Source organism: Carya illinoinensis, chromosome 15 (assembly GCF_018687715.1).
Source record: "Carya illinoinensis cultivar Pawnee chromosome 15, C.illinoinensisPawnee_v1, whole genome shotgun sequence".
NCBI lineage: Eukaryota > Viridiplantae > Streptophyta > Magnoliopsida > Fagales > Juglandaceae > Carya > Carya illinoinensis.
Window position 1 is genome coordinate 42814363 of NC_056766.1, and position 14679 is coordinate 42829041.

General features: G+C 36.5%; 1 protein-coding gene and 1 non-coding gene across 5 annotated transcripts; both read left to right on the top strand.

Annotated features, from left to right (window-relative positions):
* The first annotated feature begins 635 nt into the window (after positions 1-635).
* LOC122296267 (probable cyclic nucleotide-gated ion channel 5) lies at positions 636-14349 on the top strand. Of its 4 annotated transcripts, XM_043105829.1 has the most exons (9): positions 636-797; positions 1617-1696; positions 2885-3467; positions 4684-4896; positions 7586-7872; positions 11990-12101; positions 12578-12814; positions 13477-14186; positions 14270-14349. In XM_043105829.1, the coding sequence occupies exons 2-8, from the start codon at positions 1668-1670 to the stop codon at positions 14176-14178; spliced, it is 2163 nt and encodes a 720-aa protein (XP_042961763.1). In that variant the 5' UTR covers positions 636-797; positions 1617-1667; the 3' UTR covers positions 14179-14186; positions 14270-14349. The 4 variants fall into 4 exon arrangements, with proteins under 4 accessions (XP_042961763.1, XP_042961762.1, XP_042961764.1 ...); XM_043105828.1 differs by having other exon boundaries at positions 13477-14349; XM_043105830.1 differs by lacking the exon at positions 636-797 and adding an exon at positions 830-952 and having other exon boundaries at positions 13477-14349.
* Positions 11296-11414, top strand: LOC122297844. Its single transcript, XR_006238911.1, has one exon. It is a non-coding gene; the product is annotated as a 5S ribosomal RNA (ribosomal RNA).
* Positions 14350-14679: the final 330 nt, after the last annotated feature.

The following is a 14679-nucleotide window of genomic DNA, read 5'->3' on the forward strand; positions in this document are numbered from 1 at the left end:
CTGTTATGGTTGTTTTAATTAAGTTTTTAATAAATTTGTTTGAAATAGGCAAGTACCTCTCCTCTTTGAGGATGAGGGTTGTGAGTCTTCTCCTCTTATAGAGGGTGAAGGTTTGGTAGTGCCTCTCCTCCTTTGGAGGGTGAGGATGTTTTGTGTTGTTTTCTCGCAGACGAGTCAAGATGAACACTTCTATTTTGACAGAGTCTCGCATCTCAGTATGACGTCGTCATTGGAGAGCTTAGAATTTTTAGACACAGTCCGGCGCAATGAAAATTGTGTACGGGGGAGCGTACAACCGATGGGTAGTTGGCTTGTAATGGGGACTTGGTACCCGTAATTATTGGTCACAGCTGTAACTTTCTTCATTCAATAATGAATTGAAGTCTATTTCCAAAAAAAAAAAAAACCCTACTTTTTTAGATTTGTCTTAAAATGTCCTAAAATTTTCAAAAGAAAAAAAAAATTATTTACCTTATAAAAATATATTATTTAAGTACACTATATATTACCCGTGGTCGAAAATATTATGTTCATCTTATTTCCAATTTATCTAACAAATTATTCCAGTTTAAATTATGTTTCAACGAAATAATTATCATTAATATGAACAAGACAATATTTAAGGTAGTGATTTCCCACTTCTACAGAAGATCCTTTGACTCCGTCTCGGTTGCTCTCTTTTTTTCACGTTCATTCGCTAACAAATCTCTCTCTCTCTCTCTCTCTCTCTCTATCCAATTTTTGTTTTTTCTTTTCACACTTCAGAAGATGAGCTAGATAAGCTCGAGAGATTCACAGTACGCCTCTTTAATCTCTCTCCTCGTCTCTCGCTTTTCCATTCGATTTCAGTTGCTATCATATATACATATGTGTATATGTTTTTACTTCTATAAATAGTTCTTCAAAATGGAATCTTGCATCGGATTTTATGTTTTTAGTGTACCTTTATTGGGTGAGTGTTAGAAGTAGATTAGTTTTTGGAGCTGTTTTGGGAATCTGGAGGTTTGGAGAAGTATAGTCGTAATCTTAAAGACGATTTTGTTTTGGCCATAATCGCTCTTGTTCATGCCCGTTTCCTTTTTATTCTAGATGTAATTATTTAAATCCAGTGGTCAACGGATATGCTTTTAAGAATTGCAAAGCTAAAGGAATCGGCTTTTGTAAGTATATGATTGAGGTTTATTGCATTTGAGTGGCCCTATTTGAATGTGTTGGAAATGATTTTGTAAAAGTTGCGGCTTTTCATTTGATATGATTTTACTTTGACTTGAAGATAATTTGTATCTTGTATAGAAAAACATGTGAACATGTTAATTGGACCATCTGGTTTCAATGCTTGATAACTTTGGCTTTGGAAAATGGAGAAAATAGATTTTTTTTTTTTTTTTTCTTTTACTAGATAGCTAACTGACTTTAGTTCCAACACTCGTAATGTATGATAATTAAAATTGTGATTTATCTGACTGGATGCTCTTATTCGCTGTGGCAATCTATCAAAAAGATAGGTTGGGTGAACTTTTGAAACACTATTATAAGCCCAAACTTTTAGGTGGATTTGATTAATTTGATCAGCTGATCATTTTGCATTTTAATATGAATTATTTCATTGTTTGCAGGTTGTTTAATGTTGTAAGGAATGTTGGATTGTGGTGATTAGGTCAAAATACATGGGTGGCCAGCGCGAGAAGTTTGTTAGGTACTAAATTAGTTCTTCACACAATTATTGCTGTAAATTTATGAAACAGAAGAAAGTTGGTCTGTTTATATATTGGGAAATGATGTGTACATTTAAAGAAGAGTATGTTTTATTTTTACTGGGTTTTTATATCGTCTGAAAATATCTTTTTGGAGAGTATATAAATGACCATGCGAGTTAGCTATCACATGTTGGTACATATGCAAGTTTTACTTTATGAAATTGCTGGGTATGAGATCTCTTTGCCAGTTATTTCTGTTTTTTATGGCTATAATTATGCACAAGTTGCAATAGTAGAGTTAAAACTTTTTTAGAGCAGAAGTTGTTTTCAAGCACTTTTTTAGAGTAGAGTTAAAATTTTTTCAGAGTTAATTATAAAAAAAACTTTTTTAGAGCAGAAGTTGTTTTCAATCACTTGTAACTCGTAGCTGTTTTTACAAGATATAAATCTTCCCATTTTTGTTTTTAAAACTATATAAAATTTTATCCAAAGTTCTTGTGATTCATGGGATGATGGGAAGGCTTTGAGTTTTGTTTGAAACTTCCAAATTTATTTCCAATTCATTAATTTTTTTTTCTGTTTATTGCTTTCATTTGTTGACTGAGGCCAGTTTCAGTTCCATTATACAACTTTTGGTACTTGCCTTCACCATTGTAGATATTTTTTTATGAGGTAAATTTTAATCAAAGCGCAAAGGAGCACAATCCAAGACACTGGAATTATACAATAGGTTGTAGATATACTTATAGTAATAAAAGGAGAAAAAAAAAACTTAGATGTTGCTTAAGTCATAATGGATTGTGATTGTGTAAAAAACCAGGGTTTTATCCCTACTTGAACCTCTCCTATTATTTGTTGAAAATCACTAGTGGTTAGAGAATGTTGCAAGAGTTAAAATACCTTTATGCTCCCATCTTTAAATGATTAGCCAAACGCACACAACAACACTCTTCTAATATTCTGCAAATCTTTTTCTTGCTTGTTCTTCTTGCTTATCTTGGCTGGGTGTATCTCCTTTGCATACTTCCTGTGAATTTGGGTTGTGCCCGTAGCTCTTTTTAATGAAATTTTTGGTATCTACTTACCAAAAAAATGCTGTTGATTGTAATTGTGTATGAGCTTGATTTTTTTCTGCTATGGTATAAGAAGGATCTTATTTCATGCATGGTGGCACTTTTTTTTCCCAGGTTGGATGACTTGGATTCTACATTCTCATCATCTTCAAATACTGGACTAACTAAATGTGGGTTTGATGTTGATGGATTTTGCCATGCTGCTCATCCAAGAGATGGAACATCTAGATCGTTTAAGAGGGGAATGAGAAAGGGATCTGAAGGGCTTAAGTCAATTGGTCGATCACTTGGATTTGGGGTTTCTCGTGCCGTTTTTGCAGAAGATCTTAAAGTTTCAGAGAAGAAGATATTTGATCCTCAAGACAAACTCCTCCTTTTCTGGAATAAACTCTCTGTCATATCATGCATTTTGGCTGTATCTGTGGATCCACTTTTTTATTATCTTCCAGTCATTAATCAATCATCAGCTTGCATTGATATAGATCGAAAGTTAGCTATCACAGTTACTACATTGCGGACAATTTTCGACACTTTTTATCTCATTCACATGGCCCTTCAATTCCGAACAGCTTATATTGCCCCATCGTCCCGGGTTTTTGGACGGGGTGAACTTGTGATTGATCCTGCACAAATAGCCCGGCGATACCTGCGGCGGTACTTTATCATTGATTTTATTTCTGTGCTACCCCTACCACAGGTTCAGAAGTTCATCTACTTTGATACCATTTATTTATTCACTAGGCTGCATGCTTCCACCCCATTCATATTTCTCCCCATGTACTTGGATAGTGCCTTTTCACTCATTAATGGAACTGATCTTTATCAAAAAAAGGGGGAAAAAAACACTGCACATTTTTTTATCTTTGTTTGTATGCTGTTGAAATTATACAATTGTGATGCAATATACAGTAAAAACAATTAAGCTAACTGTGATTTCCATGAGAACCATGTAGTGTATTACTTAATTATTTAGTTTTCCTTGTTTACCTTATTTTTATATTTGTAGTTCACATTTCACTTTTTGCTGCTGATGTGTTTCATTTCATGTAGGGTAATTACTATTTCCCCCTTTTTTTGCATAATTAATAATATTTTCATCCATCTGCAAGACTCCTTTTCTAAAAATATAATGGAGAGATATTCTAGAGTGTAATAGGTTTGAAAACATAGTCATTGATTATATGAAAATGATTGCTTTTACTGAAAAATTTTGTTTAAATCTTTCAATGAGCGAAGCTTTACAATGATTGAGTTTTTTATTTGATATGGGTATATGTGCTCTTTGTGCCTCTAACATTGTATTAGAGCCTTCTCTGTTTATTTTGTTTATTTTGTTTATTTGTTCTTTGGCTCCAGCTAGTCTTGTTGGTTTCTGTTTCATTGGATCCTGTTTGTTTGTAAATTCGTTGATTCTATATTTATTGGGCCTGGGTGTGAGGGGAATGTTAGAGAAGTCTTCTATTGCTCAAGTTTCATATTTGATATGGGTTTATGTAGTAGCTGGGCTTCTTGACTGAATACTTCAAGCTTCTGGGTTGGATGTTAAATACCCTCACTTGAAAATTATGGAGCTTCTCCTATGTCGAACACATAAAATTAAATGATATGTAGTCCTTTTTACTTGTGTCTACCGGCATGCCCCAATGACATGATCTCACAAGATTTTTTGGCCAAGATGTAGCTGGAATTGTTGGCCCCATTTTCATGATGTGTTGTTTACCTCAAGTGAATTTTGGTGTCTGTATAGGATGCTTTTTCATTGCTCCTTTAAGATGTGCCAGAATAGAAATCAGTAGAGTTCTAAAAAGCGTGTTGCATTGTAAATTTATAACTTCCTACTTGAATATTTGCAGCTGTTAAAAGAACATCAAGACTAAATCCTTATTTTTTTCATCATTTCTCAAACTGTGCAGATTGTGGTTTGGAGATTTCTTCAGAATTCAGAAGGTTCAGATGTAATGGCCACAAAACAGGCCTTGTTTTTCATTGTCTTACTTCAATATTTTCCCAGATTTCTTCGGATATTACCTTTAACTTCAGAACTTAAAAGGACAGCCGGTGTATTTGCTGAAACGGCTTGGGCAGGTGCTGCATATTACTTGCTACTATACATGCTCGCTAGTCATGTAAGTTTCTTTTTGGTTTGGTATTGTTTATCTAATTGATTTTAGCTAATATCAAAATATTGAAAATATATATTTGTAACAAAAAGCATGGTTTGGCATGGAAAGAAAACTTTTTACTTCAGAAGATACATTATTTTCAGTCGGGTACATATTTATAATCATATGGGATACAGCAATTGCATCAGCCTGCCCCCAGCGTACTTGTGATCCGTTAGTTCATTTCCTTCTTTATTCGACATTTAAGAAGTATTTTAGATCAATTATTCCATGGAATATGTTGGAAAAGATCTCATAAAATTCTCAATGTAAAAGAAAACAGTGGGAATGAAGTAGGACCAGCAAATAAACGTATCTAAACAAACAATGCATGGATAGAATCCTGGCAGAATTACAGAGTGAAGCTAATACCCATTATGATTTATCAAACAAAGAAGGCAAAACAAAGGCAATTGATTCACATCCAATGTAACAAAAGAATCATTCTTGGATTTATAGCCAAGAAGATTTGCCATTCACTCAGAAATATTAATTTAGTCGAGGCCATATTGTTAAGTGGCTTCTAAATATAATTGCACAGCCCCAGGTCAAGAAAACTGCACCATAATTTCGTCCTTCCCTAAGTGAGCCCAAATTAGCTATTTTATTGTAGCAAATGTTGATATATATATATATATATATTTTTTGTGAAACAAACAACAGAGAAAAATTGTTTGAAAAATTGTTTCTAAAATTTTGGGAATCATACCCCAATGCACCAAATTTTTATATTAATTACAAACTATCCAATTTATATAGTTTTATTCTTTTTACTTATCAAAAAATATAATTTTATTCTTTTATGTTTGACAATTTGTCCCAGAAAAAAAAAAGACAACAGGTTATGTAGAATATGTTAGAGTAAAACATTTTTATTTTACTTATAAAAAAAAGATGAGTAAAATATGCAAGAATGATTTTATTTGTTAGGAGATTTTTTTTTCTTTTTTTTGTCTTTCCAGGGCTGGGATTCATTTTCATAGTGACATGTGCCTAACTTTTATAGTATTTGATTGCATGCATTTTCAATTTAGGCTGAGAAACCCATTATAGAACTTATAATTTACCATCTTTGAACCCATTTCAGAGAAGAGGCCAAGGAAGAGGACGTGCCACATTACCTTGAACTTTAAGAACACTTTATGTGATTCTTCTCCCTACCCACTTTAGTTATTTCATTTGTTTATCGCAAACAATCGAAGAACTAACATTTAGTGGTAAATCGACTTTTGCTTACAGACAACGGATTCTAATATAGGATGAGGATCTTATGATACCCACATTTTGAATCCAGCTAAAATTCTGTAAAGGTGGAGAATATCTTGTCATCCTTCAGATGTTTTGTAGCATCTGCACCATTATATAGTTCAATAATGAGGTGTGGCCAAAGCTATTAAAGAGTTTAACTTCTCACAATGTTGTCTTATTTGAGTTTTTCATGTTGGGTGTTAAAGTTTTTGTACTTTTAAGAACTTCACCACCAAATTACCAATACTATCAAAGACAGCATCATACTTCCCTCTTATGTACACCAGGACTCAAGTAGCCAACAACAAAGTAAAAGCAGCCCTCTTTCTCAATTAAATTACATTTTCTTTCTGTCAAAAACTAATTGAGCAATGCTGGGCGTTACTCCCGAGTCCTGAACCAGATATCTCCTCAATGTTCAATAACAGATAATCAACTTCAAACTAATAAAATGGAGGAAAATGAAGAAGTTAAATGACTTTGATCTGGGGAGAATCTTTTCGCTAGAAGTGTGATCTTTTGGTTGAAGCATTTGAAGATGCTTTTGTCATGGTGATCGATTGTCTACAGTTGAAAGATGTGTGGCATGGTAATTGTTGATGTATGTGTACAATGAGTGGAGGTTGCTTGATCGTAGGAATTGCAGATCTGCTGCAAGTTTTTACAAGTCCCTAAAATGTCCTTTTCTTTGAGCTTAAACTACAAGCATTAAAATTTTAGCTTGTTTTTGCTTATCTGAGCATGATTCTAGTATTGATCAGCTCTTTAAGTTGCCTTTGAAAAGTGGTATAAAATTGAGGTAAAAAAGAAGGAAACTCTTGGATTGTTAGAATGTTTTGTTCCATGTATCAAGTAACTCTGGTTGCTAACATGCTGGAAGCTGATGGTTAGTTGTGGCAAAAGCAGTAAAATTTGGAACTATCCAATTTTTCCTCCTAGGGACTATCTGGATTGAGTTTATATTAATAATGATGACGATGACAGCAACAATACTTCCAATGCCTGTTAAACTTGGCCTGTGGTCTTGGCTTTGTTTTTGAGATCCTTATATGATTGGATCATAGCCTTCAGCGGTGTTCTTCTTCCTTTCTAGTTTAATGGACATTTTAAATTCAAGTTGTGCATTTAATAGGTACATTTCCTGTGTACCTAAATCTTCTTCCTTTTTTCTTCCAATTAAATCATATTGAAAAAAAGAATGACATTTCCTCTTAACATTTAGTTTTTATAACTTATCATGTAATTTATTTTCCTGTTAAAATAATTCATTTTAGAGAAGCATCTGTAATCCTATTTAAATCTCTCTTATGTTTTCAGTAGTCTGTTTGATTTTAATATTGATTCTATAAAGAAAGAAACGACCCATTTGTAGGATACATTTTCTATAGTGTATGAATCTTTGCAGATAGTTGGCGCATTCTGGTACCTCTTAGCTGTAGAACGCAATAATGCGTGCTGGCAGCAGGCTTGTTCAGATAGCAAAGATTGCAAAAGATCATTGTATTGCAGCAAGCAAACCATGGAAGAGAAGAGCTGGCAGGCTCTGCTCAATTCAAACTGCTCAGTAGATGATAACTCACCATTTGATTATGGAATATTCCAAAGTGCTTTGTCATCTGAAGTTGTCTCCTCATCCATGAATTTTGTCTCTAAATACTGTTACTGTCTGTGGTGGGGGCTACAGAATTTAAGGTATGTTAATGTTTCTTTTTTCCCTTCAGGAGACACTATAAATGAAAGGAGAGTTGGTTATTTTGCCTGGTGTGGAGTCGTTTCAGTTTGGTATTTCCCTTTTTGGAATTTTGCTTATTTGTGCATTCAGATTTTTGATGCCAATTCTTTGCTGAATGACGTAGTGGTAACGGTGTGCTTCCAAGTGGTGAAGGCCTTGGTCTTAGGATATCACTCCCCTCAAGGTCCAAGGTTTAATACCTCATGTGTGAAATAATCATTTGGGGCCAAACCCCCTGGTTAAAAGCCAGGGATTTAACCAATTTCGTATAGGAAAACTTCCAAGGGTGTGGTGCACGGGACCAGGGTTTACTCTACAGGGGTGGGTCCGAAGGGCCCTGCCTTGGAGAGATTCCCCAACATAAAAAAATATATATATATATATATATATTTTTTTATACTTATTAGATATTTTATTGATAAGTACACAGAGAGTATAAAGAGGAAACCAATCTAGAAGGTGAGAAAGATACTAAAAATTCATGCAAGTTGAGTTCATCAAAGTTTATAGATACAGTGCAAAGTGAAAGATTGTAGATAAGGAAGTTCTTGAGCTCCTCCACCATCTACTCACGGTCTTCAAAAGTTCTAAATACACATAATGAGGCAAATAAGGACTTTCTCCCATTTCAAATACACCAAATGAGGCAAATGGGGACCATCTTCCATACAGCTGTAATTTGCAGGCTGCCACCTAGTTTTCTCCAAGACAATACTCAGTTTGGTATTATCTTTTTGTTGGTTGGTCTTTTTTTGATAAGTAAATATAATATATTAATAAAAAAATAGGCAAAAGCCTGGTACAATGTATAGTTGTCCTATCTAAGTAGGAGCAATGGAAATATGAAAATCATGAAAATCTAAGCCATTGAAATCAACTGCAATGGCCCAAGTACAAAGAGTTTTAGTAAAGAAAGCTTTCAATTCCTCCATCGATCTCTCTTTCTCCTCGAATGTCCTGTCGTTGCGCTCTTGCCACAAACACCACATGATGCATATGGGGATCATCTTCTACACCACTTTTATCTGTTGAATGCTTCTCAAATTTGTCCAATTGGCCAAAACTGCTATCATGGTCTCAGGCATAACCCAAGCCAAGTCAACTCTACCAAGAACTTCATTCCATAACCCTCTCACTATCTCACAGTGTATTAAGTGATGGTCCACAAATTCACCCCCCTTCCTACACATGCAATACCAATTTGCTATGATCACCTTATGTTTCCTCAAATTATCAGTTGTGAGAATCTTACCCAAGGAAGCAGTCCACACAAAGAACGATGCTTTGGGTGGTGCCTTATGTCTCCAGGGCTTTTTCCATAGAAACTGGATAGATGGCTCTTGGGTAAGGGCCTAATAAAAGGAGCGCACTGAAAAAGTACATTTACCTGCAGATATCCACCTTAGCCTATCCTGTGAGTTACACGGTTTACTAGCATGCAAAAGGCTGTAAAAGTTTCAAAACTACTCATCTCCCAGTCTTGTGATATCCTACTGAAATTGATGTTCCGCTGAATTTGCTCCCCTGATCTCCCCATTACATTCGCCACTGAAACATCTATTTCCCTTGCAACTCAGAATAGTGAAGAAAAAAAATCCTTTAGAGCAACATGATCACATCAAGTGTCATACCATAACTTAATTCAGGTTCCCTCTCCTAAACAAAGTCGAGTATGGCGAGAGAATACCTCCCACCCCCTTTTTATATGTTTCAACAAATCCACTCCCCACACACCCCTCCCACTTCTTTTGTACAACCACACCCCCCCCCCCCCCCCCCCCCCCCCCCCCCCCCCCCCAAAAAAAAAACAAAATAGACCCCCACATTTGCTCTCAATCACCATCTTCCAAAGGGCTTCAGGTTCCTTCTGATACCTCCACAACCATTTACCAAGTAATGCCCGATTAAAAGTTCTCATATTTCTAATACCCAAGCCGCCATTCGAGAGAGGACTACAAACCTTCTCCCATTTAACAAGGTAAAATTTTAATTCCTTCCCCATTCCACTCCACAAGAAATCCCTTTGAAGTTTCTCCAAGTGCCACATTTGTTGGAATAGGAAACGGGGACAAAAAATAGGTAGGTAGGTTAGAAAGAGTACTCTTGATCAGGGTAATCCTACCACCTTTTGACATGTACATTCTCTTCCATCCTGCAAGACGACGCTCCACTTTCTCAATAACTGAATCCCACAATGGAGCCGCTCTCGAGGCCGCTCCCAACGGAAGTCCAATGTATATCATAGGTAACACGGCAGTCTTACATCCCAAAATACTAGCCAACTGTCTGATACACCAAACTCCTCCAATAAGCACCATCTGTGATTTTTCCATGTTAACTTTCAACTCAGATGTTGCTTCAAAACAAAGGAGAAGGACCTTCAAAACTCGAACTTGGTTAGGATTTGCTTCGCAAAAGAAAAGAGTATCATCTGTAAATAACAAATGAGAAATGTTAACAAGTTCCCTATCTGGAAAGCCAATCGCAAAACTAGCCACCAAAACATTAGCAACTGAGGACATTCTGCTCAACGCCTTCATCACAATAACAAAGAGTAATGGGGACAGTGGAGCTCCTTGTCTTAAACTTCGTGTGCTACTAAAGAAACCAATTGGGCTTCCGTTTATCAAGACGGAGAATTTCATCATTGATATGCACCTCCTAATCCACGAGCACCATTTCTCCCCAAAACTACACTTCCCCAGAAGATCAAGAAGGAAATCCCAATTGACATGGTCATACGCCTTCTCCATGTCTAGCTTGCAAATAATCCTTGCATCGCCAACTTTCAAGCGACTATCTATACATTCATTTGCGATAAGGACCACATCTAGGATTTGTCTATCCTTTACAAATGCATTTTGGGGTTTTGAGAGCTTCCCCACTACCTCACTCAAATGATTTGCTAGCACCTTGGATATAATCTTGTATACCCCATTTACTAAAAGCTAATAGGCCGAAACTCCTTAACCTCCTCAGCCCCTGCCTTCTTCGGTATTAGTGCCAGAAAAGTAGCATTAAGGCTTTTTTCAAACTTCCCAGCCAAGTAAAACTCCTAGAACACCTTCATAAGATCATCTTTTAATACAGCCCAATAAGTTTGAAAGAAACCCATTGAAAAACCATCAGGACCCAGAGCCTTGTCTTTAACCATTTTCCTCACAATTTCATAAACCTCCATCTCTTCAAAAGGCCTCTCCAATCGACATACATCATTAAGCTCAATGGAATCAAAACCACGCCCTTAAAGTTTAGGCCGCCAACCCACTTGCTTAGAAAGTAATTACTCGAAAAAGTCAACTACATCATTGTTTATCACTAGCTCTTTCCCGACGCTCAACACCCTCTAAGTTCATAAACAACTACATGATTTTTTTTTTTTTGGGTGCAATCATACCAGTACTAATGCACCGGATCCCATCAGAACTTCGCACTTAAGCGTGTTTGGGCAAGAGTAGTACTAGGATGGGTGACCTCCTGGGAAGTCCTCCTATTGCACCCCTCGTTTGTTGGTTGGTCTTAATCACATGACATTGATTGACCATAGTCATCTGAACTTATATATTCATTGACCACCATAAATTTTACACAGTTGAAACCATTGGATTACAAACGCATGTGGTTCCACACTTCCACTTACATCCATGCATCTAAAATGGTATCTGTTGTTTCTGCCACACTTTGCCCTCTGAATGCAACAATATGTCCACATAAATTATCAGCTGCAGCCTTAAACCCGTGAAACTAAGAATTTGGGTAATGAACATTGTCTAGGTTATCCATTCAGCATAATAATATACTCATGATTTGTCCTTCTTAACGAATTTTTTCTAACATCCATTCAACATGCCAACATTGTCTATCTTAGCAGAATCACTTGTGTGAATGACAAAATAAAAATTGACAATTAGTTTAAAGTTCCCAGTCTATTTAACTTCATCCAATAATAAAAAATGCAACCATGGTTCCTAATCCACTCATTATCATGAAAACTAGAGCCATAATTTGAAGTAAAATTTTCTAATAATTACGATTAATTTTCCACATTTTGACTACATTTCCTTGTTTTTTCTATAGTACACTTGGCCAGGGACTTCAAACCAGCACATATCCTGGGGAGGTTATATTTTCCATAGCACTAGCCATACTTGGACTCATCCTCTTTGCACTTCTTATTGGCAACATGCAGGTAAACTTGTTGAATCATATGTTTTGCTTGGAGACTACTGATGTTTCTGGTGATGGTGCATTTTCATATATAGGCAGCCTTGAAATTGGTCAACAAGATCAATCCTTGTTGGATGCTCATTGGAAACAAAAATTCTGTGCTTGTATTTATTTAGAGATGAACAGAAGATGTAAACTGCCCAATAAGAATGGAATTCGAAAAAATAACAGTGTAGCTACCCCCATGTAGTAATTATAATCTTCAATGCCCAAGTTATGCTGTCGGCTGCATTTATTCTCTCTTTTTTTTCTTGGAATTTTCATTTAGAGAGAGAGAGAGAGAGAGAGAATACAGGAGGGGAGTGAAATTTTCTATATACTGTGGATATTAGCTTCCTTTCTATTTCTCTAGATGCATGTCTTTTGAAATCTTGCCACTGTGGAAGAAACTGGAATGAAAAGCGGAATATGAAATTCTGGATATTGGTATTGTTGCAGACCTATCTTCAGTCGCTTACCATTCGGCTAGAGGAGATGAGGGTTAAAAGGCGTGATTCAGAGCAGTGGATGCATCATCGCTTGCTCCCACAGGACCTTAGGGAGCGGGTTAGACGGTATGATCAGTACAAGTGGTTGGAAACACGTGGGGTGGACGAAGAGAGTTTGGTCCAGTGTCTACCAAAGGATCTTAGGAGAGATATCAAGCGACACCTCTGTCTCGCGTTAGTGAGGAGGGTAAGACTGTTAATCCTTTTTGCTACACGTATCTGTCCTTTTCATTGGTGGGGATGTAAACATATAAATCGTACAAGATACAACTGAGCATTGCGAAAATTTTATCTATATCAAAAACTAGGAAAAAAGATCATATTATATGTTGTAAAACGTATTAATCCCAAATCTTTTAGCATTCCACTTTTTGTTTGCATCACAAGGATCCAGAAACTTGTTATTTACTTGATGAAAAAAATAATAATTTTTTAATGATAATAGTTTTTGTTTTCCACCATATTGTGCATAACTTTCTACCCGTCAATTATTGATTTTTTCTCAATTAACTCATGAACCCAAGTACTTCAACAAGGGCTTTCAAGTTGTCATATCTGCCGAAGAAAGAACTTGAGGTCATTATTAGGATACTACGTGTTCTTGAGAAGTTGGTATCAAGTCTTTGTGTACATTCTCTTGCATCTGTTCTATGTACTCAGGCTACGCCTATTTCTTATATTAATAAAAACCTGTTTGAAAAAAAAAAAAAAAAAAAACAGAAGAAGTTGGCATCTGTCTTTGTCATCTCTCCGTGGGATCTGTGCTTGTTGCAGTTTCCCATCCTACTGGCCAATTTTACTGGCGTTGTGGTTGGTAAATATGGTAAATTGTTTTGTTGATAATTGTAGGTTCCTCTATTTGAGAGCATGGATGAGAGGTTGCTTGATGCCATTTGTGAGCGACTGAAACCCTGTTTATTCACAGAGAGTACTTACATTGTTCGTGAAGGAGATCCAGTTGATGAGATGCTTTTTATCATACGTGGTCGCCTTGAGAGTGTAACCACCGATGGTGGGAGGAGTGGGTTTTTCAACCGCAGTTTACTGAAAGAAGGTGATTTCTGTGGGGAGGAGCTTCTGACCTGGGCACTGGATCCCAAATCGGGATCTAACCTCCCATCTTCTACTCGGACAGTGAAGGCTATAACAGAGGTTGAGGCTTTTGCCCTATTTGCTGAAGAGTTAAAATTTGTGGCAAGTCAATTTAGGCGCCTTCACAGTAGACAGGTTCAGCACACTTTCCGTTTCTACTCACAGCAGTGGAGGACTTGGGCTGCATGCTTTATCCAAGCGGCATGGCGTCGATATTCCAAGAGGAAGATTATGGAGCTTCAGCGCAAGGAAGAAGAAGAGAGAGCAGAAGGGTCAGCAGCGACCCACAATAATGTTGGTGGAGGTTCATATAGTCTTGGTGCCACTTTCTTAGCTTCCAGGTTTGCAGCAAATGCACTTCGTGGTGTTCATCGAAATCGAAATGCAAAGACTGCCAGGGAACTGATGAAACTGCAGAAGCCCCCAGAGCCTGATTTTGCTGTTGATGATGCAGAATGACTCGTAATGTAAGATAACTCTTTTGATATGCTCATGATTGAATTTTTTAGGACTTCATTTAAGGGACTAAAAACAATGTATTCTAATACAGGATGTCAAACTTTGTATAGAAGTTGTAAGACTTTTCTGGGAGAAAAAGGTGAAAGAAAAAGAAGAAGAAGAAGAAGTAAATATGTTGTTTTCTCGTTTGCCTTTAAAAATTAAGAGCCAAGCCGATGGAAGGTTGAACTTTAGGCCTGCCAGACGTTATGAAGCCTGGTGAATAGACTGTGTGGTTGGTGACATTCTGTAGATATTGTTGCAGAAATGGCAATCACCAAGTTTTCCTTTCCCATATTTCATTGTTAAAGTGAAATACAGGCACGCGAAGATGAAATTGAATAAAATAATTCAACTGGACAAAAACAAGGCGGGGCAAAGAGCAAGAAAGGACGGAAGCTATATTGCCATCACAAGTTCATGTTCTAGTAATGGATGATGCTAAATGTTCATTTACGAACA

Coding starts and splice junctions, on each gene's coding strand:
- LOC122296267 (XM_043105828.1), top strand. CDS start 1,668: ATGGGTGGCCAGCGCGAGAAGTTTGTTAG. Junction 7,873..11,989: donor TGGGGGCTACAGAATTTAAG/GTATGTTAATGT, acceptor TTTTTTCTATAG/TACACTTGGCCAGGGACTTC. Junction 12,102..12,577: donor TTCTTATTGGCAACATGCAG/GTAAACTTGTTG, acceptor GTATTGTTGCAG/ACCTATCTTCAGTCGCTTAC.